The 27954-nt window shown below is 38.0% G+C and overlaps 1 protein-coding gene across 10 annotated transcripts in view; it reads right to left on the reverse strand.

The window, feature by feature from the left end:
* The window catches only part of FRYL (FRY like transcription coactivator), a 297672-nt gene that overhangs the window by 154343 nt on the left and 115375 nt on the right, over window positions 1-27954 (reverse strand). For 5 of the 10 annotated variants that reach the window (XM_070458034.1, XM_070458030.1, XM_070458029.1 and 2 more), the window contains exon 1: window positions 7675-8002. The exons of 4 other annotated variants lie outside the window; for them this stretch is intronic. In XM_070458034.1, the coding sequence (XP_070314135.1) occupies window positions 7675-7747 (73 nt within the window). In that variant the 5' untranslated portion in view covers window positions 7748-8002. Of the gene's footprint in view, window positions 1-7674; window positions 8004-27954 lie in introns of those variants that run through there. One more of the 10 variants, XM_070458027.1, reaches the window with a different exon arrangement.

A 27954-nucleotide genomic window follows, 5' to 3' on the forward strand; every position in this document is an offset into this window, starting at 1 on the left:
GAATGGTTCAAAACTTTATGTGAATTTTCTTCATCGTTTTTTTTTTTAGACCAATTTTTTAAAGAGTAGTTTTTAGGCTCACAGCTAAATTGAGAGGAAGGTACAGAGACAACCCATATACTTCCTGCTCCCACACATGCGTCCTTCCCCCATAATCTACATCCTTTCGTACACTTGCTGCAATTCGTGAGACTACATCATTATCACCCAGAGTCACATCAGGGTTCACTCTTTGTGTTGTGCATTTCATAGGTTTGAACAAATGTACCCCGTATGGAACAACTGACTGGTTCAAGATTTGAGAAAGGAGTACAACAGGGCTGTCTGCTGTCACCCTGTTTTGCAAATGCTAAGCACATCATGAGAAATGCTGAGCTGGGTGAGTTACTAGTTGGAATCAAGATAAGCAGGAGAAACATCAACAACCTCAGATATGCAGATGATACCACCCTAATGGCAGAAAGTGAAGAGAAACTAAAGAGCTTCTTTAGGAGGAGAGTGAAAGAGCTGGCTTAAAACTAAATATTAAAAAACTAAGATCATGGCATCTGACCCCATTACATCATGACAAAGATTGGGAAACGGTGGAAGTAGTGACAGATTTACTCTTCTTGAGCTCTAAAATCACTGCAGATGGTGACTCCAGCCATGAAATCAGAAGATGATTGCTTCTTAGCAGGAAAGCGATGACAAACCTAGTCAGTGTGTTGAAAAGCAGAGACATTACTCTGCCAACAAAGGTCTATATAGTCAAAGCTATGGTCTTCCCAGTGGTCACATATGGTTGTGAGAGATGGACCATAAAGAAGGCGGAGTACCAAAGAACTGATGCCTTTGAACTGTGGTGCTGGAGAAGACTCCAAAGAGTCCCTTGGACAGCAAGGAGATCGAAACAGTCAATCTTAAAGAAGAGCAACCCTGAATACTAGCTGAAAGGACTGATGCTGAAGCTGAAGCTCCAGTATTTTGGTCATATGATGCGAAAGCCAACTTACTAGAAATGTCCCTGATGCTGGGAAAGATTGAGGGTAGAGAAGAAGAGGGCGTCAGAGGATGAGATGGTTGGATGGCATCACTGATGCAATGGACAGGAACTTGGGCAAACTTCAGGAGATGGTGCAGGACAGGGAAGCCTGGCATGCTGTAGTACATGTGGTCGCGAAAAGTCGGACATGACTGGGCGACTGAATAACAACACCCATCATTACAGTGTCACACAGAGTAGTTTATTTTCCCTAAAAGCCCTCTGTGCACCTACTCACCCCTCCCCCTCCCCAGTCCCCACCAATCACTCGTCTTTTTACTGCCCCCATAATTTTTTCCTCTTCTGAAATGTGATACAGTAAGTAGCCTTTTCAGACTGGCTTCTTTCACTTGGTAATATGCAATTATGTTTCCTCCATGTTTTTTCATGGTTTGATAACTCATTTCATTTTAGCACTGGATAATGTTTCATGGTCTGGATGTACCACAGTTTATTTATTCATTTATCTACTCAAGGACATCTTGGTTGCTTCTAATTTTTGGCCATTATGACTAAAGCTGCTATAAACATCAGTGAAGCTTATTTTAAAAAACAAAGATCCACTGAATGCATCTAATGTAAATCTCTTATTTGTTATTATGTTATACTGTTACTATACTGCATGTTAATGGATATTAATAGATTCTTCAATTTTTGAATGCCTTTGCTAACTAGGTAATTTACGTTCTCTTTGACCAATGAATATATCTCTGAAATTAATGTCAATGAGAACATAAATTACGCTACCAAATTCATTTTATAAAACCCTAGTTAAAAACTTCCTTGACCTTTCATATTTAACCCAAGACCTATCGTTCTTAGTCTTAAATAGTTCCCATATCCATGATTAAGTGAGCTAATATTTTGTAAAGCATTTAGAAGAGTACCCACCGACCCACCCACATGGGAGGCATTACACATGTTTGCTAAGGAAATAGCATTTATTTATTCCACTTTCCTCTCATGTCTGACCTACTGCAGTAGTAACCTAATGCAGCTTCCTATACATGCTGCATCCCTTTCTCATCCCCTTTTTGGTCCCCAACTCATGAAAAATGGAACTCTGATGAAATCACCTGAACCACTGTCACAAAGGCCATCAATGGCTCCCCCTGTTTTAGGTTTAAGATAAAAATGTATGAGAAAGATATGTGGTCTGGCCTCTGCCAACCTTTCTAGCTCATTCTCATCACTGCTCCTCCATCCCTCAGCTCCAGTCAGACTAGGATATTTCCCCCTACTCCCAGCACATCATATTCCTTCTACCTAGCCACTGCCCCCCGAAACTGTCAACTAGTTCTTCCTTCACATTTCACTCAAGTCTCACTGTGTGCGTGTGCGGAGTTGCTCAGTCATGTCCAAATCTTTACAAGCCCATGGATTGTAGCCCACCAGGCTCCTCTGTCCATGGGATTTCCCAGGCAAGAACACTGGAGTGGGCTGCCATGTCCTCCTCCAGAAGATCTTTTTGACCCAGGGATTGAATCCGCATCTCTTGCGTCTCCTGTATTGGCAAGCATATTCTTTACCACTAGTGCCATTTGGGAAAAAGTCTCCCTAGGTCAGGGAAATTTTAAAATTGAAATATGAAGGATTAGAAGTTAGTTGTGTTAAAACATCTGGGGGGGTGTGTATGTGCGCTTGTTTTTCTGTAGGGGGAGTGTCCTTAGTGCACCTTAACTTATCTGTGCCCCTATCTACTCTTGTAAAAGCACCAGTTCATTAACAGATGAATGGGCAAATAACATATGGTATATTCGTACAATGGGATATTATTCAGCCATGAAAATAATCAAGTCCCAATATATCTTACAAATGGATGAACCTTGGAAATATAGTAAGTGAAAGAAGACAGTCACGAAAGAACATCTACAGTATGATTCCACATATGTGAAAGGTCCAGAAGAGGCAAATCTATGGAAACAGAAGTCAGAAGATTTTAGCAGGAGTTATGAATATGTGGCTTCCTTTTGAGGTGATAAAAATGTTCAACAATTAGAAAGTGGTGATTGTTATAAATACAATTCTGTGAATACACTAAATACTACGGAATTTTATATACTTTAAATGGATGAATTTTATGGTATGTGAATTATATCACAATAAAGCTGCTATTTTTTTTTAAAAAAGCAATAATAATAGTTTTTCTCAGATTTTAAGGATTATAAGAGATTTAAAGTATGTGTATTTTATTGTACACACATGCATATACACAATTATACTATGCACTTAACACATACCAGACCCATAAGTACTTCAATAAATGGTACATATTGTTTTAAGAAAATAACACAGGTTTTAACTGAAATTAGATGAATGTATTATTGTGCTTTTAGGATTTGATCTTTACTATTTTTGCAATCCAAGAAAAGCATCTGGACATTAAAAACACTGCTTATGAATTTTTACATTGTGTAAAAATCCAAGTAAATTATGCAAATCTAATTTTTTAACATATTTTATCTCACTCACATTTTAATTTATAAAACTGTGGTTAAATAAGTCCATTTATTTCTTCTATGCCTGTGATAAAAACTGAATTCTTTGAAACACTACCACAAAATTATGAATGTAAAGTAAATTCTATAAATTAATATATTTATAAGAGGTATTATATTGATAATAACTGTATCTGCTACCTTACACTGCAGATATATAACTAAATAGATCTAGTACTAATTCTTGCCTTGTCTTAGCAATTTTAGAGAGCTAAGCTAATCTGTAAAATGATAACATCCTCACTACACTGCTGGTTTAACAGAATGTTCCTGATTCAGTTTTTAAAAGAAGTAATGCCTAAAACTGTTGGCACAAAGACAAAATCCTGAATTTAGGCCATATGAATGTCACTTCATTGTTGTTACTGAAAGAAATAAGCTCAACTATAATCAAACTTCAGCAGCACTGCATCAACATTCTGCCAGCTAAGCAGGCCTTGAAACCAGAGGGCCTCTAGCAAATAATATAAAATGTGGCATCAAACATCAATACAAATCATGGCAAATGCACCTACATGAAACATTATTTAATGATAAAGAATTATAATATATATTGCTATTAAGTTATTTTCAGTAACAAAAATCAGATCTTTCTCTTTCCTTTTTTCTTTGGAGGATGGGGCAATATTTGAAATATATATAACTTGTTTAATGGAAAAATTACTTTCCATTTCTTTCTTCTCCCTAAAAGCTATTATTAATAAAGCTAGTTTTTCTCAGCTTTTCCCAAGGAATTTACTGAACAGAATTTAGTCAAACATTACTATCTTTTTTAATCACTGAGGGATCCTTCTATGCATTCCTACTTCAGAAACTGTTCCCCTGGGAGACATCACTAGTATAATAATAATCACATAGTCTAAGAGGGCTCGTATATTTTTCTTCCTACCTTTTTTCCTATTATTAATCCATTCCAACAAAAATGTGTGCAGCTCTAAGCTTTATCTTAATTGCCTACACATTTATCAGAAGTTAACTAAGCATTAAGTCTACAAAGAAAAACAAAACCACAAGCAACCTATACCCTTCGGGAGCCTATCCACAAGTAGCAGAGGAAGACATGAGCGGTGTGCTTAGTGTAGTGACAACAGTGATATTAGAGTGAAGAACAGAATGGACGAAGTACTTAGCATCTGGCTGACTCAAGAAAGGGGAGGTCTTCAAACACGAGTAAGAATTCACTGTGAAGCAGACAAAGGGGTGAGGGGTAGGAGAGGCATTGGAGGCAAACAGTAAGTAAGCACGCGCCAGGCACCGGGCGAGTTCGGGGAGAGAGGAGCCCAGCAAGGTGAGCATCGGCCAGATGACGGCAGGCTCCCCACATGGGCAGGAAGACTGCAGTGAGGAGAGGAGCGGCTCCAGACGCAGACGTTCAGAAGGGGCCCCTGGCAGCGATGGGGAAGATGCGGAAAGGATGAAAAGGAAGCTATGGCCATACTCCAGGTGAGAAGGCAAAGGCCTCAACTAAAGCAACTTAAGTGGCGGTGGCCAGGCAGGAGAGACTGGCCAGGAGAGAAGGCAGGAGAGACTAAGGACACTTGAGAAGGTAGAATTCAGAAGGCACGTCTTGGTGAGTGACTCAAAGGGCTGAGTCAGAAACCTGGTTTCTGGTCTGGGGAGACTGTGGGTGGCTGTACTGCCTACCACCATGGGGAGCATCTTATTATTCAAAACTGAATTCCAATAAATGCCTTTTCTGCTAAGTCTTCTCTGCCCTCTGTGGTCCAATATGATTCCTTCCACCCTAGGATTCCCTGTGTCTCCTGTGTATACCAGATATTTGGTGAAGTCATAATGCATATGTAACATTTTTCATTTAACTTCCTTACTGTGAACTTTTCATGTGTATTTTGTGTCTGAGTAAACTATCAACAGACGTTCCCATCATCAAACATCACAGGTCACAGAGCAGCATGTGCTCAACAGATGTCGGCTGATTCGTGCTGTGCCCGTGAGTGCTTGTGCTTAGTCGCTCCGTCGTGTCCGACTCTGAGACCCCGTGGACTGGAGCCCGCCAGGCTCCTCTGTCCATGGGGATTCTCCAGGCAAGAACACTGGAATGGGTGGCCGTTCCCTTCTCCAGGAGATCTTCCCAACCCAGTGATCGAAGCTGGGCCTCCCACATGCAGGTGGATTCTTTCATCTGAGCCACCAGGGAAGTCATATTATGAATAGTTACTAGGAAGGGAGAGATAACCACTGTCCTTTTCTAGGGTCTTAAGACTATCCTCTCTCTCTCTCTTTAAATACAGTAGGGCTAAACGAAGATTAAAATTGTTTTTAAAAAGATATCCACAGATGCTGGTGAAATAAAAACATTCTCCCACTTTCCAGGACCAGGGCAGACATGGTGAGGACCTCACTGAACGGGGAGAGTTGTCACTCTTTTCAGTAGTTATCTACTGCTTTAAAACTACTAACACATCTTCAAAAGGTTGGTACTATGAGTGCCCAAGGGCAAGGGGATGCCCACAAACCAAATCACTTTTTTACTAACAGCGAACAGCAAAGGTTTTACAAACATCTGTTTTGGGTTCACTCTTGGATTCAAGGAATATGACTGCATGCGATTTGGCTGTGGATGGTTATATGGTTCATGCAATGACATGTAGAAATGTTTAAATGGTCACAAAACAAAATAACCACATAGTTCACAAGCATCTAAACAAACTAAGTTTTTACAGAACAAGCTGCTGTGTATAATCTAATATACACTTTCTCTATAAGAACCCATTTATAGCTTCATTCTCACTATAAAAATGTCTTACTATTTTTAAAAAAGTACATGGTAAGGACGGGGGAAGAAGGGAGAAGGAGAGGGAAAGAGAAAAAAAAATTAACAACCAGAGTTGAGTTTATTTTAGTAAAAATGTATTCTATAGTATCCTTTTAAGTAGTAGATTATTTAATTTAAATTAGTCAGTAATTATAATTCTCCAATATTTTAACTATGTATATTCACTTAGAAGCTTTCCTCATACAAAGATAATTTCCTGCCATCTGGCACAATAATATCTCCATATGGAAGCATTACTTACATATCAAAAATAAAAGAGAAATAAGAGATTGTAAATGTAGTATATTTGGCATAATACAAATCTCAAATTATATTCTATAAAGTTCTATTTTAAGAGGTCCCCCATATCAACATTTGCTCTTTTATATTATTTGATTATAAAACAAAACTATACCAAATATTTTGGTTAGAGAGTTAGCCAGAACAAATTAAATTTAGTCTCTCATATTTTATTCATTAGTTTGCTCAGACATGGACAGCACAGTTGGGAGTAAGAACAACTGGGTTCTAATTCCAGTTCTTTGCTACCATATGACCTTGGAAAAGTCACAGTTTTCTATCCTTCGGTTTCCTTTGGGCAAAACAGATATTACAGCAGAATTTCTGCTTTCTTATTACTTCACTAGTCTGGTATAATTTTATTAAGATACTTTTCACAGAAAAAAGAAAGAAAAGAAAATCAGACTATGATAATAAATAATTTTCATAAGTGCTTTGAGATCTTCAGAGAAAAGTGCCACCAGAATTTACTGGAAAGACTGAACAAAATCAGTATTTACCAATTCCACATATTAGGAAAGGAGTGATTAAAATAAGAGCTCAGTGATATTCGTTTTAATGACTTACCTGAACTTTGAAATACAAAAGTATATCATCCTGAATGTTCTTTATCCTAAAATTGACTACACGTGAAAATTACTCAATGTAACTTCAATTATAGGACTATGGGAAAGTTGCAGTCATTACATTACACTGTCTGATGCCTTAAGATAGCTGATGCTGCTTCCAATCAACATTTCGTGCAAACATAGCTGTGGAATAGTACTGGTATCCGATAACCCTGCAGACAGAGATCAGAGTCTATTTGTCATCTTTATTCCCCATTTTTGACCAATAGAGAGAAACTTTGCCAGAAGGACACAAATTAATATGAAAAGCCCAGACTGGTCAGAGAATATTTACTCATTTTACAGCTGCCAGCATGTGCGCACCCAGGTTGCTCTAGCTATCTTGCTGATTCTTCATGTTATTTTCAACAGCTTTCATTCAATTTGGATGGGGCTAAAGAATTAGCATGCAAGAAATGGCAATGATCGTACCTTAAGCATTTGTCCTGTTTAGGCAAATATACTTACAGCTGCTGCTCCAGGACTTTAACAAGGACTTTATGCTAATTTCAAAAAACACAGAATCCTGCAGACTCAACATTGTGTCCCAACTGGCTGCAGCAGCAGCGGTCGCACCAGCAATGGATTTGTTGATCCCTCTCTGAGCCGCTGTCCCTTCTGCTTTCACAGGCAGCAGATTTTTGGCCCAGAGAGCCTCAGCTTCATTACCATGCAGTCTCACAGTGACGCACAACGATAGTGGAGATGCTGCTGAATGCAGGTGAACTGTTCAGCTGAATAAAGGCTTACAAGTTTATCACCCCGAAGGACACCCTCACCTTTCCTGCTGGAGATACACACGTGGCCGGCTGCAATTACCAGCTCTGTTTATTGTCCCTGTTACCAGCTTTGATGAGCTGTGTCTCCGGCTGCTTTCAGTGTAGTCACTACTGCTAGTAAACAGACAAGGGTAGCGCTCTGCCCTTGGCTGCCAACTTTTCTAGCTCAGAGCCTCAGAAGTCAGAAACGAATTTGGATCCAACATTAAGATCTTTAAGTCTCTTGCTATAACAGCTGACCCTCTCTGCCGCCAAAAAAAGCATCAGAGGTGTTTATTCCACTCCAGTCAGTTTCTCTAGGTGATTTTCATAGTCAGTTCTCTCCATTCCCTACACACCCAGGCAGTAAGCAGTGACTTTCTCAGCGGGCTTGTGATGACGCAGAGTCCACTGCCTCACTTAACCCGTCAGCGAGAACGCTGGCTAATGGAATGAAAGGATGATGTAATGAACACCGTGGCTGAACTTCCATCAGCCTCTAAAACTGCTCAGCTCAGGACAAAGTTTCCTCCGCTACAGGCAACTTATTCAAAAGAGAGAACTCTATTAGAATAATGGGATTATTTTAAAACATAGGGTCTTTTATTCTTAACACAGGACATAATTCCCCTCAAACTCTTATAGTGAGAATACCAGTAAATAGTGAGAAATCCTCTGGCCAAATAAAACGCACGTTTTAAAAACTTTATTCTATAGAAGCTATTTTTAAATGGAAAGCTGACACTATTGAAAGTCTGACTGCTCTTCAAAACAGTAGAAATATTCTAAAATCAAACCTCACAAATAATATTTGATGTTAATATCAGAAGAAAAATGTCTTGACCTCACAGTTTACCATTACTCTGAAGATCAGTATTGGGGGGGAGGGAGGGAAAGTGGTATTTTTCCATCTGTGGCAATACATTTGTACTGATCCATCTATATACTTCTGTATCCTTTAAATACCACAAGGAATAAGTAAATTCCATGATCAAAGTCATAACTGAATAGATTAATTCATAGCCAAAAGGCTAGGCACTGTATTAAAAGCTAAAAGAATATTCTTCTATGCATAATATATTAAGGGGAAAAGATAGTCATATTCATTAAGACACATTCAGTAGTAATAGTATTACTGAGAGCATCATTTAAAGCTTATTTCTTCAGACTAGTCCAGGAACTCTGGAGTAAGTCTGTGGCCATTCCTACCCCTGAACAGATCTAAAATCGAAATTCAAACCAAGGCTACAAAGGATAACCACACAGAACTCCAATGCCACAATACTGTTGTTTCAGCACATCTTCTTGATCAGACACATCTCAGGATCAGGGAAGAACAAGGTTTCTCCTGGCCTAATGGAACACAAGTGACTCAAGGAGTTGCTTGAACAAAGGGTACTCCATAGTCCAAAAACATTGCCTACAACATCCATTCTTGAACATTAACAATGTATGTCAACCAAAAAAAGGCATTTGGTTATATACAAACTGGTTCAATTTTTTCCTTTAATTAAATATTCCCCAAAGTGATTTGACAATACAATCCTCTTTTCAACAAATGGCTGTTTATAGAGTCAGGGAATAAGCTGATCTAGACCCAAACAAACTACACCAGCAAATGTCAAGACACAGAACTGAAGCAGGTCAGCAAGCAGACAAGTTAGACGGCGTACACACAGATATTTTATCATAGTTTTTCTACCACCACTGAGCTAAGCCTGTTAGTCTTACATAAAACTTAAAAGCTACTTAATATTATTTGTTCCACCAAAGTAATTAGAGCTTATTCTTAGTAAACCTTTGTAAACTATAAACTTATAAACTATAACTGTCACATAAAATGTCAGAATAAGATAATTTTTTTAGGGGCTAGGGGTTAAATAATAGGTGATTTTTTTTCACAATCTTAAAAAAGAGGATTTTCTTCTGCTTAAAGTTCACATACATGGATCTAAAAGAATAAATCAGAACCTAAAGTTTCTCTTCTATCTAATCAATTACTATGTGCATATAGCCAAAGCAAATCAACAGCTTCTTTGAGACAGAGCTGCATAAAAATTAATTTTAGGGCTTATTTTAGAAGTTCCATTTACACCAGGTCTTCCTTGTAACAGAAGGTGAGTGAAAAAGACACTTTCCATTTATATGGAGAGTAATTCAACAAATCCATGTGAGCAGAGCCTGGGTTCTTACCATTATACTGAAATGCAAAAAACGAAATAAGTAGCATTACTATTCCAGCTATCATTCACAACTTTAACAAACACTAATGGACTAAGCATTTCCTTTCTAACCCTTGCCAAATGTTCGTCACCCATATCGCTGAGAACTATGCATGCACTCAGCAATTCTTCCAGAAGACCGGGCCAGAGCAGTACTGCACTCCAAAGGCTTCTCAGCCTCTCAGTTACTAACCAAACTTTCATGTTACACAAACAATAACAGTCCTATCATCTTCAAGTGATTTCTCTACCCTCAACCTATCAATTAATCACATAGCCTAGAGCTTATTGCAAGCTCAACAAAGTGAAGTGAAAATCGCTCAGTCGTGTCGACTCTTTGCGACCCCATGGACTGTACCGTCCATGGAATTCTCCAGGCCAGAATACTGGAGTGGGTAGCCCTTCCCTTCTTCAGGGGATCTTCCCAACCCAGAGATCGAACCCAGGTCTCCTGCATTACAGACGGATTCTTTACCAGCTGAGCTTAACCTATCAATTAATCACATAGCCTTGAGTTTACTGCAAGCTTGACAAAAGACTAGTCAAAATGTCAGTCTTCCATTTTATTCGTTCCATAAATTCAGAATTCTCCAAGTTGTATCATTCATACATATTTTTTAGTCTAATCACCATAAAAAGATAGCTACACAAATCATTTCTTCGTGGCATATTCTTGGCAAAGCAGAAAAATTTATTTTGGATCATTTCCTTCAACAAACCTCTCCACTCTTTAGACTGCAATATTAAAGAATGTTCCTAAGATTTAGAACATTTTTTAAAAATTCACAATTTCAATATTATCAGCCTTTGCGGAGGTCCTCCTGGCACAGGCCAGATACTGTAAAACACAGGGAACAGAAGGCTGTGCCAGTCTTCTGGACTCCAAGGAATTAGAAAGTAGGTGTCCTTTCTTCTAATCAATCTCCAGTTGATTCTATGTCCTTTTCATTGGCATTTTAAGGATTCATGGCATTGGTTACTTGCTTTACATTTCTAAGTAGAAGGCAGATAACAGTATATCCCAATAAACCAAGTGCGTGTACCAGGAAAAATTCTCAGTAAATCCTACAAAAATATTCCCATTTAGATATAGTATCCAAACAAAATGTTCTTTAATAAAAAATGAAGCTTGGACTTAACTGACTATATCATACAATTCCATCCAAGAAAATTTAATGTTCTACCAACCCAAAAGGAAATAAAAGTCTTCAATTATTAACAATTCTTAGGAACAGTAGAAATATAATGGATTATGCCTTATATTAACACCTTTTAAAATATCTTACAAATTATTAAACTGATATCCAAATAATCATAGTATGAAAAAATAGAAACTTGGGCAAGGTTTTCTACAAAAAAATGTCAAATATCCTATCACTCCTAGAGCTTTTCACAGTCCCCACAGATTTTAGCCTCTTTGGAAAGTCCTCATCATTTCTGGAGTTTAGAAAAGAGAATGAAAAGTTTTCGGTATGGAAGGAAAGATGCTCTTGAGTCTATCAGGTAATTAACATCACACATGAAGTGTAAAAAAGAAAAAACAAAAAAGGCTGTAGAAATCACTTCCTATTTTGCTTTAAAATACAACAAAAAATTAACAATAATTATCTCTAACAGTAGTTAACATTTACTTTTTAGTACACTTAATTCTACTTTCTATATTTCCCAAATTGTCTACCATGAATTGGATTTAACATTTTAAAAATTTATTTCCTTGGAGAAATGACTGATTCGAGGGATAGAGCATAGAACACACAAGATAAGCCTGGAACATCTTGTAAGGCCAGGAAGTAGGAAAGGGCTCCAAACACAAAATAATTTGGGTATGTCAAAGGGAAACGGGAGCCAAGTGATAGAGATGCCAACAGTCAAAGCCAACACTTGGAGCAACAAAATAAACAATGTAGTATGGAATATAACCCAAAGTATAAAATAAATATGCACTGAGGCTATACTTATATAAATAAATGATTAAGTAAATAAAGGAGAAGAGACAAACCTCATATGGTACATACAGAAGTGTTAACTTACCAGGCTTGACTGATATTCTTTGAAAGGTATGCTTTGATTGGCTCCTGACTAGCATCAAGGAACTTAAATTTTAAGAGGGGCCCACCATTCCCAGAACTGAAAAGAGCCCCTCAATTATGCCTAAATTTTGGGTACAAACAATATATTTTATGCTGAACAACTGCTTTCCTTCAGCAAGTCCAAAATGGGGTATTTGCCATGTCAGCAGCCCCAATAAAAATCCTGTAATCTGAGTCTATAATGAGCTTCTTTTCTATGAGGAGAAAAAGAAAGATAAAGAAAAAAAAAAAAAAGACTCAAATAGAACACAGATAAAACAAACAATATCTAAAAAATACATTTAGTGGCTGTCACCAGGAAAAGATTATAGTCTGTGGAAAATCAGTAAGTATGGAGAAGTGGAAATATTAACTCTACGAAGAGAAGTCTAAATGCTAAAACAAGGTGGGGTAAATGCACAAAGCCTCAGTGACCTTTGGAGCAATCAGATAGTCTAATACATGTTGGAATATACCAACCACATCAGAAGCTAACTGCTGGAAACCAATGACAACAGAGAAAAATCTCAAGAGCAGTTGAAGAAAATGATAAATTACATACAGTGGAACAAAGATAAAAATGAACACATGTTTCATCTGAAACTATACAAAGCAGAAGTTAGAATGCATGCTATCACTGAAAAGCTTAAAACTGATGACCTGTAATTCTATTATCTGGTGAAAGTATCTTGAAAAGATCAAGCAAAAACTTTTCTGAGACAGACAAAAACTGAAGAATTTGTCACCAGTAGATCTACATACAAAAAATGTAAAAGAAAGTTCTTCAGTCAGAAGGAAAAGTTATACAGGATGAAAACCTGTATAACCTAAACAATACCACCAAAAACAAGTGATGGAAAGTGTCAGAAATGGTACACGGGCAGCAAGGAGAAGAACTTTTGCTTCTTGTTTTAAATTTTCTTTGTTAATTGACTGCTTAAAGCAAAAGTGGTTAACAATCTACAACAAAATCAGGTTTATACTGTGTGTAACGATAAAACATTTGACTACAACAGTACAAAAGATGAAGAGGAGAAACAAGTATAAAGTTTCAAGATCCTCCATTCTACATAAAATGTGCTATCATTTGAAAGTAGACTACGATAAGGTAAAATTCATTTTTTAAACCCCAGAGCAACTAATTTTATTTTAAAATTTTAAAATAATAAGCCAATAGTAGAATAAATTAGAATACTAAAAAGCAAAGGAGGAGGGGAAAACAGATGGGACAAACAGGAAACAACCACAAGATAGATTTAAACGCAACCATGTCACTAATTAAATATAAATGGTCTAACCACTGTGTGAAAGCATCACGCCAGGTACAAAAAGGATAATTTAGTGAATAAAACAAAGCTTGAGCCCTAAGGCTGAGACCCAATGGTGGTGATAAAGAGCATGTGGTATGTGTGGGTGTCCATCCCTCCATGCTGCGTGCTTAGTCGCTCAGCTGTCTCCAACTCTGTGATTCTGTGGACTGTAGCCGGCCAGTCTCCTCTGTCCAAGGGATTCTCCAGGCAAGAATACTGGAGTGGGTTGCCATGCCCTCCTCCAGTGGATCTTCCCAACCCAGGGATCAAAGCCAGGTCTCCCACATTGCAGGACTGGATTCTTTACCATCTGGGCCGCCAGGGAAGTCATGTCCCTGCATACGTACATCCACATATAAAATAACCAGTTGTGATTAAGTGCTGTGATGGTAATAAAGGAGTGACAGAGAAAATCAGAGAAGGCCTAGCTAAGATAGGGTAATCAGGGATGGCCACTCACAGGAAACAATATAAAGTATGAAATCTGTTCAGCAGTGGACCTTCTTCTGAAGAATGAATTTTATGCTTAATCCCCAAAAGGAAATCAGACTGAAACCAACGTAACTCTGGCTGACCAGGGTTAGAGTATCAGAGCCCCAGTCACTTGCCTGAGGAGAGTCTCAAAGAATCCCTGAAATACGAACCAGTTCATTTCAGCTCAGTCCAGTTGTGTCCGACTGTTTGCGACCCCATGAATCGCGGCAGGGCAGGCCTCCCTGTCCATCACCAACTCCCGGAGTTTACTCAAACTCAAGTCCATCGAGTCGGTGATGCCATCCAGCACAGGCCCCCACAAAACACTGAGGTCTGTAACTGGACGCCATAGAAGAGCTCTGATCAAGAACAAGGTCAGACAAACCAACCTGATTAGTGAAGGGGAGAATGGACTCAAGGAGAACATAGAGAAAGCTGATGGGCACCTGAATTGCTTAGGTAAGGGATAAGGACTAAAAAGGTAACTAGGATACATACTTAGTGGCTTCCCAAGTGGTGCTAGTGGTGAAGAATCTGCCTGCCAATGCAGGAGACACAAGAGATGCAAGTTTGATCTCTGGGTGGGAAAGATGCCCTGAAGGAGGAAATGGCAACTCACTCTAGTATTCTTGCCTGGAAAATTCCATGGACACAGGAGCCTGGCAGGCTAGTTCATGGGGCCGTAAAGAATTAGACCCAAATGAGCACATACATACTTAGAATAATTCAGAAAAAGGCAATAAAAATAGGACTAGGAAGACAGATTCCATTTTTTTTTGAATAGGTACTTCTTGATGAATCTGGTGACTGTTAACATAGGGGAAAAAAAAGAGGCAAAGCTAAAATTGTAAAAAAAAAAAAAAACAAACCCTACACTTAGGAGACTGGGTGGACAGTGGTACTAAACATGGACTAGCAAGGGGTAGTTTGCAAGGGGTAGCAAGGAGAGTTTGGGCAACATAAATCTCAAGTCTAAAAGAAGCGTCAGGGCTAGAAGAGAGAGAGCAAAGATAGAAATAGACAGACAGCCACTCTCACAAGTTCTCCAGCTTCTCCATTTATGAGGGGCGTAAACAGAGTTCACTATCTCCAAGTCCACGCTAGCCAATACTAACCACAAATTAACAAATTCAGCTGAAACGAAAAATAAAAACAACCAAGAGACAATAATTTAAAAACAAAATAAACAAAAGAGTAATGATGGGACTCTTCCCCTGAAATACAAGGACCAGAATTCCATCTAGATTTCTGGAGAGAAAGGATTCAGGTCGTGACCAAATAAACTACTTATTTTAGAAGTATAAATCAAGTTTCTGAAGTAATGGTCATATAACAGAGTCTCTAATAAAAACAAGCTTCAGACAATGTCACAGATTAGATCAATGCATTAGTGTATTCACAAGTTAGCAGCATAAAAGCAATAAAGAAGCCTTTTAAGTAAGCTCGATAGCTTGGAGAGTGGTTACCTATACAGCAATTTATTATTCAAGAAAGCCATAAGGTATAATTACTGTTACCTTCCTGACACAGGGTATTGATTAATAGCCCAATTTATTCCTAGCTTTGAAGTTCTTTTTATGTATTTCACACGTAAAACAAAAAAATTGCTTTCTTTGCTTAAAATGAAGTAATCCAGACCCTGTAATCATACTTTCTTCTCTGCCCTCAAAAACCATACCAATTTGCTATCATTTGGCCCAGTGCTAAGACATTATTATTTCTTGAATTAAAACAAAAATCTATTTCTGAATATATCTAAAACTGATTCCTGAGTTCCTTAAGAACTCTAGACACTAGAAATTAAATGTAATCACCTGAAATTGTTTTTGGAAGGTACAGGTGAAAAAATCCAGATACAAATTTTCTAGTCAAAAGGTTAGTTATTGGATTTATTTTTTTTTTACAACATGCACAATATATATTCATTGCCCCCAAAGAAATTAGAATTCTTAATACTAAGATACTTTCATTGTCAGTACAGGATATACAGATGTACTGAGAAGAAAAAAAGAGTACATGCATTACAATTGGACAATCCTACTGGGAAAAATAGGTAAAATTCTATGGATCATAATTGAAGGTGAACTTAAAATGTATTGCCCAAAGAAGAACTTTTTTGAATGTGAAAATGCGCACTAGCTAGTAACAACATGTCAGAACAGAGACGTAAACCATTAACTGACCAAGGTCAGTGGAGACCAATGGTCACTTTCTCCATGAAGCACCACCACAAAGCAAAGGCTCATGACTTCCTGCTAACACTTGTCTTTCTGAATTTTTCTTACATTGTCAGTAGCACAATAAGTTTTCAATGAACTAGCAGTTTTTATTGTTAGAGCCACTTTTTAACACCATGCTTACTTTTAAAACAGAAGGGTGAGTTGACAAGGCTGTAATAAAGAATACGAAAGGAAAGGAAGTACCAAACTGCAGAGGCAACCAAATGCAAAGACAAAAAATTACACTTAGGAAGTAGAGTACCAGCAGTTTTAGGAAGATGAAGAGATTGTTCACTGTAATTAAATGGGCAAGCCTAAAACCTGGAAAATGTTTATGAATGATCAATCTTAATCACAATGTATTATACTATATTAAAAGCTAATTTGGAAGAACCTACCTTTGTAACGTTAATATTCTTTAAAACCTCATTCTAAACCTTGTAAATCAGAACCCACTTCTTTATAAGATTCCCTCGGTCATTCTTAAGCACAGTAAAGCTTAAGAAGAGCTAATTTTAAGATATATTAATATAAAATATACTGATATAAAATTATCTTACTTGTGTCATTTTTAGCACATCTCTTATTTAAAAATAACAGCATGTATTTATTTAAAAATAGAGATTAAAAAAATTCAGAGCCCTAAGAAATAATAAATTTTCTGCATTCCTTATAAAGAACTTTTTCGAGTTTTTTAATAAAAGTTTCTAGAAACATATGCCAGTTTATACGTCTTGAGAACAGTATAGGAGATCATTAGATGACTTACCTAACCTTAAACAATCACTCTTTAGAAACAGAAAATTCTATCAAAAATGTATGTGTGTGTGCTCAGTCAAGTCCAATGCTTTGCAGCCCCATGGACTGTAGCCTGCCAGGCTCAGAGGAGCCCATGGAATTTTCCAGGCACAGATACTGGAGTGAGCTGCCATTTCCTACCCCAGGGATCTTCCTGACCTAGGGACTGAACCCATGTTTCTTGCATCTCCTGTACTGGCAGGCAGATTCTTTACCACTAGCACCATGTGGGAAGCATCAAAAGTTTAAATAAAAGTAGACTTTAAAATTCAGTTACTATGCCAATAGTTTACATCTATAATATCTAAAATTATTTTATATTATTACTTAACAGTTTGAATAAACCAATGATAGAATGTTCACTTTGCTGATACAGCGTTTGGAAAAACAATTCTCAAAGGTGGACTGATCCCCATCTTGATCACCATTTGTCTATAAAGAGCACTGGGATGACCCAGAGGGATGGGATGGGGAGGGAGGTGGGAGGGGGGATCGGGATGGGGAACACATGTAAATCCATGGCTGATACATGTCAATGTATGGCAAAAACCACTACAATACTGTAAAGTAATTAGCCTCTAACCAATAAAAATTGGAAAAAAAAAAAAAGAATTTTTATGTCTCTCAAAAAAGATACATGCAATGAATTACCTTTAGAGTTAATTTATTCTATTTAAAAAATGACCAGGTTTACACATTTTATGGCTGAAGTAAGGCAAGGCGCATGTTCTGTCCACGCGTGCAGCAGGATGGGGCGCTGAACACGGCTGCAACGTACAGGTACAGCCTCGCAGACAATGAGCTCCATCATGGAAAGGTCCATAAAACAAAAGGACTGATAAAAAGCAACTATTTTAGAACTCCACATCAGGGTATTAAGGGCATACAGGAAATCTGTTAAGCCAACAATTGTTATCTTTAAAGAATGGACCATCTGGCCTTCCACAAACAGAGAATCACAGATTTTTTTTAAACTGAAGAACCTTTAGAGATCATGAAACATACTCCCTCAAATCTTAGATGAGACGACTGAAGCCCAGGGAGGATAAATAATATAATTGGATCCAAATCAAATTAGTGAATATTTAATGAATACCTACTGTGGATAACACACTATTCCAAGAGTTACAAAAAGTAAGTATAACAATGGAGCCCTTCTTCAAACAGTCCATTCTCTACTTCCCAGGTAAATCACCTGTATGTAGCTCTCTGATGCTAGCAATATCCTTTTCCATATTCTAGCTTAGGGCCAGAACACTTAGGTCCCTAGACCAAATCTGGTTCATGGCTTGATCTGTAAATAAAGCTGTACTGAAACACAGCCACACACATTCTTTCCCATTTCATCCAGGCTTCTTTTGCTCTACAGAGTCAAAGCTAACAGTTATGACAGAGACTTATGGCCCACAGATCCTAAAATATTTACTACCTGGCCCTTCCCAGAAAAAGCTTGCCAATCTTTATTCTAGATCACTTTTTGCTTTGATTTGAAGGGTGGCTTCCCCCCCCCCCCCGCCCACCCTTTTTTCCTTTTCAAACTAATGGAAGGCTGGTTTTGCCTCAGGAACCACTGCCCACTGAGCAATGTGCTAGATGGTTTTGAAGGAAAAAGTCAGTGAGCTAAATATGGCAACTGACAGCAGCTCTCCATAACAAGTGAAAACTTGCTCTGGCACATAAAGGACAAGAATCAAAGGACAGAAGACTCTTAACTTTCAACAAACATTTAATAAGCGCTTACTAAGTGCCTGCCATGGGGCTAAGCTCTGGGGCTACCCACATAGATAAGACCAACTTAGTTCTCAAAGAATTCACTACCGAGAGAAAGAAGCAGCCCTTTTATACTAAATGGAGTAACAGAAGCTAGTGGACAAAGACAGAGAATAATTAACTGAGGTTAGGGGTGACAGAAACTAGTTAACCCCAAGGACAGTCACACAGAGACTTCTATTCCCCCTGCCGAGTTCCAGCTGCAGGAAGTAAGCATGATTAGAAGCTTCTAACTATGGATGGTTGCCTCAAGCCAAAGGCCACAACTTATAGGTGGGTGGAGTTAACCCTTGGACTGGATGTTGCTTCCTGAATTCCCTTTATAGCACACTTTATTTTTGTTTAAACTTTCTAGTACAATTCTTTTAGTTACATTTTAAATTTACATTCAGCTTTAGTCATCTTAACCTACTCTGCTGTGCATGTTTTAACCTCTATATTCTTTTTTCAGAATCTTCCAATATGGATATTGTTTTTTTATCAGTTGTTCATCTTTTTATGCATTATTTCTAATATTTGTTTATATTTTTCTTATCCTCTTTTGTTTCAACTATTTTATCTTAGACACGCTATCTACTGCCTTTTGTTTCTCCAACTAAGAATAAGCAGGAGTGATCAAAATAGCACCAGGAAGATATGCTAACTGAACAATGTAACCAGCCCAGCCTCAGAGTGGAGGTGGATCCAGGGGCCCTGGTGTGGTGAGGACTCACAGATCAGTTTACGAAACCTGAGGTGGTCAAGGTTTTCCCTGACAGCTCAGTTGGTAAAGAATCCACCTGCCATGCAGGAAATCCCAGTTCAATTCCTAGGTTGGGAAGACCCATGGGAGAAGGGATAGGCTACCCACTCCAGTATTCTTGGCCTTTCCTTCTGGCTCAGCTGGTAAAGAATCTGTCTGCAATGTGGGAGACCTGGGTTCAATCCCTGGGTTTGGAAGATCCCCTGGAGAAGGGAAAAGCTAAGAGGGTCCTGGGGTAGGGCACAAGGTCTGAAACTGTAGGAACACTTGGGGAAGGGATGTAGCTATAGCTGAATATCAACCGATAGTAGAAATTGTAGCATTGTAACAACCGGTATCACCATACCAGTGTTGATACTAGATCAACATCAGTTCTGTGATTAGAAAAACAGCAGAGTAAGTGGGATAGAGAAGAAATCATTCCAGGCCTCTTAAAAATGGAGACAGGTACATCTCTATTTCAGTTAAGTTGATTAGAAAAACAGCATAGTAAGTGGGATAGAGAAGAAATCATTCCAGGCCTCTTAAAAACAGAGACAGGTACATCTCTATTTCAGTTAAGTTTCTTGCAAGTCCTTTCTAAAAGGACATTACAGGAGGACTTCTAAAAGTCTTTCTAAAAGCCAAAGAAGTAAAGACCCTGACCCAAATTCTAGCCACATTTAACTGCCCTGATTTTCAAAAATATACATCCATGTAATTTGAGGAGACAGTCCAAAATGACCCTTCTTAAGAAGTCTTGGGCGAACTTTAAAACCAGCAAAGAGAAACTACTGAGTTAATACTGTCACACCAACTTCTAAAAACCTTCGTATCAGAATCACAAGACCATTTGGCTGTAGCTATTTGGAAGAGCGCACATTATAGACAAAGAAGGAAAGCACAGGAGAAGGTGTTGCAACCCAAGCTCCCATGAACTGTCATGAAGCTATAAATCACATGCTAAAATGGTTCAGAATTATGCACAATGAAAGACCTAGATCCAAATTCCTAGAATGTTTTCTATGATGGAATGCTCCAAAGATAAATTCTAGCTAAACTGATTCATCTACCTCCAAGTCAAAAATCCAAAATTCTTTGTAAGCAATAATAGCCACCATGTATTGAACTGTGTATCAATTTCATTGCCATTTTAGGTAATCTTAGAAACAATGCTACATAGAAAATATCACTCAAATTGACAGGTGAAGTCAACTGGCCTAGAGAGATTAAGTAGCCTGTTCAAAGACACATAGCCAGTCACCAGTGGAGCTCAGCTCAGGTTGGATCTAAGCCCACACTAGACTCTGTCCTCAATACTTCACTGCCTCTCTCCTCTCACACTTGGAGGTCTTTCCAATATCACTTCTCTATCATGAGAATTCTCACAGACTCAGAGAAGGCGTGAAAGTAACCACGCACAAGGCTCCTCCTACAACCATCAGTAAGTACTGCCTGAAAAGTAACCAAAGGCCCATTTTAGGAAGCAATCCTACTTGATTTCAGGACAAGACCCTGACGCTGGGGAAGGCTGAGGGCAGGAGGAGAAGGGGGGGATAGAAGATGAGTTGTTTGGAAGGAATCATTGACATGATTTTGAGTTTGAGCAAGTTCAGGGAAATGGTGGACAGGGAAGCCTAGCGTGCTGCAGTCCACAGGGTTGCAAAGAGTTGCACATGGCTTAGTTACTGAAAAATAACAATGAAAAGCTCAGCACTTTCAAATCCCACTTGCATGAAAAAGAATTCTTGAACTCCTTCACACACTTACACATGAAAACAAGCTATCACTCGGGTCAAATTAGAAATTCTAGAGCAGTCTGATAATGACCTGGAGCTCAAGTTCTTCCATAAAACTACTATGCCCAACAATCTTTTAATGACATCTGAATTTCAAAGGATTCGCCAACTCTTTTGGTCTGTTAGCATTTGAAATGGCAAAAGAAAAACTTCACCTCAATTTTCTCACAAGACCTTCTCTATTTTTTTTTTTTAAATTTAGCTTTGTTTTATTTTTTTTTCTTCCACAGACTGAGTGGTTTATTTTTATTTTTTTTTCCATTTATTTTTATTAGTTGGAGGCTAATTACTTTACAACATTGCAGTGGTTTTTGTCATACATTGAAATGAATTAGCCATGGATTTACATGTATTCCCCATCCCGGTCCCCCCTCCCACCTCCCTCTCCACCCGATCCCTCTGCGTCTTCCCAGTGCACCAGGCCCGAGCACTTGTCTCATGCACCCAACCTGGGCTGGTGATCTGTTGCACCCTAGATAATATACATGTTTCGATGCTGTTCTCTTGAAACATCCCACCCTCGCCTTCTCCCACAGAGTCCACAAATCTGTTCTATACATCTGAGTCTCTTTTTCTGTTTTGCATATAGGGTTATCGTTACAACACCTTCTCTAAATTCCCTATTAATAGTCCAGTATTTGATGAAGAATACTCTTCACTCACCTCATTCCCATCTTAAAAGAAACTGGTCTGCCATGGTATTTCTCTACCCAATGCAGGATGTATCAAACAAAAGCAAGTTATTCGAGTGACATAAAATCTAACCACAGAGATCAATGGTTTAATGAAAACAAAAGTAAAATGATCACTTATTAAGAAAATCCAGTTGGTAATAGTTAGCATTCCCCTTTCTTCACTGGTCACTTCTTCACTAGTCAGTTCAGTTCAATTGCTCAGTCATGTCTGACTCTTTGCGAACCCAAGGACTGCAGCATGCCAGGCTATCCATCCCTGTCCATCACCAACTCCCAGCTTACTCAAACTCATGTCCATTGAGGAGGTGATGCCATCCAACCATCTCATCCTCTGTTGTCCCCTTCTCCTCCTGCCTTCAATCTTTCCCAGCATCAGGATCTTTTCAAATGAGTCAGTTCTTCGCATCAGGTGGCCAAAGTATTGCAGTTTCACCTTTAGCATCTGTCCTTCCAATGAATACTCAGGACTGATTTCCTTTAGGATGGACTAGTTGGATCTCCTTGCAGTCCAAGGGACTCTCAAGAGTCTTCTCCAAACCACAGTTCAAAAGCATCAATTCTTCAGCATTAAGCTTTCTTTATGGTCCAACTCTCACATCCATACATGACTACTGGAAAAACCATAGCCTTGACTAGACAGACCTTTGTTGGCAAAGTAACATCTCTACTTTTTAATAAGCTGTCTAGGTTGGTCATATCTTTTCTTCCAAGGAGTAAGTGTCTTTTAATTTCATGGCTACAATCACCATCTGCAGTGATTTTGGAGCCCAAAAAAATAAAGTCTGACACTGTTTCCACTGTTTCCCCATTTACCTGCCATGAAGTAATGGGACCAGATGCTATTATCTTAAAGTTTTCTGAATGTTGAGTTTTAATCCAATTTTTTCACCCTCCTCTTTCACTTTCATCAAGAGGTTTTTTTAGTTCCTCTTCACTTTCTGCCATAAGGGTGGTGTCATCTGCATATCTGAGGTTACTGATATTTCTCCCGGCAATTTTGATTCCAGCTTGTGCTTTCTCCAGTCCAGCATTTCTCATGACGCACTCTGCATATAAGTTAAATAAGCAGGGCGACAATATACAGCCTTGACATACTCCTTTCCTGATTTGGAACCAGTCTGTTGTTCCAAGTCAGTTTCTAACTGTTCCTTCTTTACCTGCATACAGATTTCTCAGGAGGAAGGCCAGGTGGTCTGGAATCCACATCTCTTTAAGAATTTTTCAGAGTTTGTTGTAATCCATACAGTCAAAGCCTTTGACATAGTCAATAAAGCAGAAGTAGATGCTTTCCTGGAACTTACCTGCTTTTCGATGATCCAATGGATACAGGCAATTTGATCTCTGGTTCCTCTGCCTTTTCTAAATCCAGCTTATACATCTGGAAGTTCACAATTCATGTACTGTTGAAGCCTGGCTTGGAGAATTTTGATCTTTACTTTGTTAGTGTGTGAGATGTGTGCAATTGTGTGGTAGTTTGAGCATTCTTTAGCATTGCCTTTCTACGGGATTGAAATTAAAACTGACCTTTTCCAGTCTTGGGGCCACTGCTGAGTTTTCCAAATTTGCTGGCATATTGAGTGCAGCACTTTCACAACATCGTCATTTAGGATTTGAAATGGATCAACTGGAATTCCATCACCTCCACTACCTTTGTTCCTAGTGATGCTTTCTAAGGCCCACTTGACTTCATATTCCAGCATGTCTGGCTCTAGGTGAGTGATCATACCATCATGATTATCTGGGTCATAAAAATCTTTTATGTACAGTTCTTCTGTGTATTCTTGCCACCTCTTCTTAATATCTTCTGCTTCTGTTAGGTCCATACCATTTCTGTTCTTTATTGAGCCCATCTTTGCATGAAAAGTTTCCTTGGTATCTCTAATTTTCTTGAAGAGATTTCTAGTCGCTCCCATTCTATTGTTTTCCTCTGTTTCTTTGCACTGATCACCGAGGAAGGCTTTCTTATCTCTCCTTGCTATTCTTTGGAATTCTGCATTCAATGGGTATATCGTTCCTTTTCTCCTTTGCCTTTCACTTCTCTTCTTTTCAGAGCTACTTGTAAGGCCTCCTCAGACAACCATTTTGCCTTTTTGCATTTCTTTTTCTTCAGGATGGTCTTGATATCTGCCTCCTGTACAATGTCACAAACCTCCATCCATAGTTCTTCAGGCATTCTATCAGGTCTAATCCCTTGAATCTATTTGTCACTTCCACTATATAATCATTAGGGATTTGATTTAGGTCATACCTGAATGGTCTAGTGGTTTTCCCTACTTTCTTCAATTTAAGTCTGACTCTGGCAATAAGGAGTTCATGATCTGAGCCACAGTCAGCTCCCAGTCTTGTTTTTGTTGACTATATAGGGCTTGTCCATCTTTGGCTGCAAGGAATATAATCAAAATCTGATTTCGGTGTTGACCATCTGGTGATGTCCATGTGTAGAGTCTTCTCTTGCGTTGTTGGAAGAGGGTGCTAGCAATGACAAGTACATTCTCTTGGCAAAACTCTGTTAGCCTTTGACCTGCTTCATTCTGTACTTCAAGGCCAATCTGCCCATTACTCTAGGTATTTCTTGAATTCCTACTTTTGCATTCCAGTCCCCTATAATGAAAAGGACATCTCTTTTGGGTGTTGTTTCTAGAAGGTCTTGTAACCGTTCAACTTCTTAAAACTCAACCAAAAAGCATTTGGAATTTTATAACAAGTGCTACATTTTGATTTGTTCCTCCTAGGGAACTATGCTGAACACCTCAAGAGAGACATACCAGCATTCTATTTAAATGTTTATATTCCATGAAGTCATTAACACTTTGTAATGAAATGAAAATGGTATCTTAATGTGAGTCTCAATTGTTTTTGTTAAAGTCATGTGAAACAGCTATATACTTAATCAGCTTACCTAACCAGAGTGTTGTAAAAATAATTATCAACTGTTCATTAAAGTGCAACAAAGGATCTGAAAGAGATGCAGATACATCAAAATTACAGTATTTTCCTATTGAAATATTGCTCTTAATTAAAATGAAAGCACCAAAAGAAAAAAGTATGTGTTCCTTAGTGGAACAATCGATCTTGATAGATATACTAGTGTTTTAAAAAATATTTCATACATAAAGATTCAAAAACATCAAACACTGCCATGAGTGTTTGATCTAAGTAAAAGGACAGTGGCATGCCTGTATCACTTGGTAGCCAAGAAACCTCAAATAATTTGGTTAAGCCTCCCTGAACTTCTAAAATTTTGTGCTACAACGTATCTTACAGGGTTTTTATGAGGACTCAGATAACATCTGTTTGCTGCTACTGCTAAGTCGCTTCAGTTGTGTCCAACTGTGTGAGACACTATAGACGGCAGCCCACCAGGCTCCCCCGTCCCTGGGATTCTCCAGGCAAGAACACTGGAGTGGGTTGCCATTTCCTTCTCCAATGCACGAAAGTGAAAAGTGAAAGTGAAGTTGCTCAGTCATGTCTGACTCTTTGCGACCCCATGGACTGCAGGCTACCAAGCTCCTCTGTCCATGGGATTTTCCAGGCAAAAGTACTGGAGTGGGTTGCCATTGCCTTCTCCATCATCTGCTTATTTAACCAATATTTATTGAGCAACTATTATATTCCAAACCCTGAAACACATCAGTAGACAGAGCAAAGACCATGCTCAACTTATATTTTATTTGAGGGGAAAAAGAGAGAGAGATGCACTAAATGGGTAGACAAATGAGACCATTTAAGTAACTGGTAAATTAAAGCAAGAAAACAAGATGCAGAATAATAAGGTGCTCAAATATGTTGATACATATTCAGTTCTGCTCAATGTCTCATTATCTCTGTTCTTCGTGAATTATAAAAGTCAGCCATAATATATTTACTCTCACTTATTCTTGACTATAAACAGAAGGAACAACAACAAAATTAAGATTGATTCCATCTGAATAAAAATAACCCAATCCTGGAGATACAAGGATTTTGCAGCTGTTACAACAGAAGCCTGTGAAAACACACTGCTTGATTCTTAGGATCTGACTCATAACTATGCCTAACATTCATTCTCCTTCAATGGTCAGACAACACTGTATGTAGTATATTGAATCAGTGAAGGGCATTTTCTCCCCACCAACTCTTATGCCTGAAGATAAATATTAATATTAGTAGAATTGGCATGAATAATAACTATCAGAAAATCCACCTTTGATTACATAATTAGGACTCTACACAAAAAGTATATAGATATTTGAGGATTTATGAATAATACATAACATGAACACAGGAACATCATAATTCCTTTTCCTTATTAAGGAAATAGGTTAGCAAATAAATGATTTACTTCTTTACAACAAATTTACAACATTATACAGCCATATAAAGTAGAGTCTCTTTACTGTAAATTATAACTGTTAGCTAATCATTTAATCAAAAAACTCCATCAGAGTAGGAATCAGGAGGGAAAAATCAATAGGTCTACTAAAGGTTTTAACTTAAACATAAAACCCACGTTGATTCCCGAGCTTTCTGATGGAGTGCCAAGTCCCTGTCTCTTAAGGTGAATTTGCTGATTACTCAATTACTGTCTTTCTCATCTAGATTCCAGTCCATGTACATCACCTCTGATAACCCAGTCTCAATTTCTTCAAAGTGGAGTGGGAAGTTAAAGGGCCCTAAGGGCAAAATCCTTCTTGAACACTTCTCTGACCTATGTGTAATTTAAAACAAATTTTCTTGAGGAATTTACTTCTGTGGAGTATGACCAAAGTATTCAACTTTGTTTATACCAAAATAACTTTCTTTTCACCCTCACATTTTCCTGAGTTATGTGATACCTAATTAAAATATATGGTCACAATTACAAGTATAATTGGCATAAACAAGTTTGGTTGAAAACACAAGTCTTAGTAAGCCCACAACTAAACTGTTAGGAGCAGAAGTGGTGGCAGGGGATTTGAACGGTGTTCAGTGTACTACAAGCAATTGTTAATATATTCTACAGAGAAATAGAAGATGTCAGGTAAATTCAGTGGGTTGTTTGAGAATTTCTATCAACTTTTAAACATCAGGTTAATGTTTAGAGAAAGTTTAAAACATGAAAAAATTTATCAAAAGCAAAGAAAAATGTTCTTCAAAATATCAACCCCTGCAAATATGCATATTTTTGTTAAAGAAACCATAAACATCTATAAATACGTCTGGAGTTAAAAGACACAAGGTCAATTTCTATATACTGCAAACTTATTCTCAATTTGTCCTCTCACAAAAGTACAATTATCAATCCATATGATTGATCCAATCCAAATTCCTTAGAAATAACTTTTTTTATTTTGAATGAACAATGAAAGACGTTGGAAACAACGGACCCAAGTACAAAGCTATGAGATTACATACCAGTTTTTCTCTAAAAGAATACTTCCTTCTTTGCACTACTGATATGAAATCTCTTTATACTCTTGGTTTCTCCTTTCATTAAATAAGCAAAACTGTAACACCCTTTAGAAGAACTGTACCCAGTTCTTTGCATCACTTCTGAATCAACTATTGCATTATCTCTATCCCAGAACCACCAGCCAACAGGAGGTAAAATTTATTCATGCTGAGTTACAAGTAATCAATGTGTAGACTGGTGTTAATCATGTGCACAGACTGGTGTAAAACACAGTATCGAATTTTGAGATTAAGAATAGGACTTTATCGGTAAAGTGAAATTTAAGAAACCAAATCTTTTGGCAGATATTACCAAAGAAATTGGTAATTAAAATTAAATTAATTTTAATAGTCATTTCCTAAAGTTGAGTTTTATTTTTGAAGAGAAAAATGAGGTAAGAGCAATTCCTCAAAGGACCTGTAGCCTCTGAAATGTCAAACAACAGATTCTTCAGTTGTTTCAGTTCCATAATTTTGCTTTATTTTGACTGATTGGTAAAAAAG

This window comes from Odocoileus virginianus, chromosome 29, assembly GCF_023699985.2.
Source record: "Odocoileus virginianus isolate 20LAN1187 ecotype Illinois chromosome 29, Ovbor_1.2, whole genome shotgun sequence".
In the NCBI taxonomy this organism is placed as follows: Eukaryota; Metazoa; Chordata; class Mammalia; order Artiodactyla; family Cervidae; genus Odocoileus; species Odocoileus virginianus.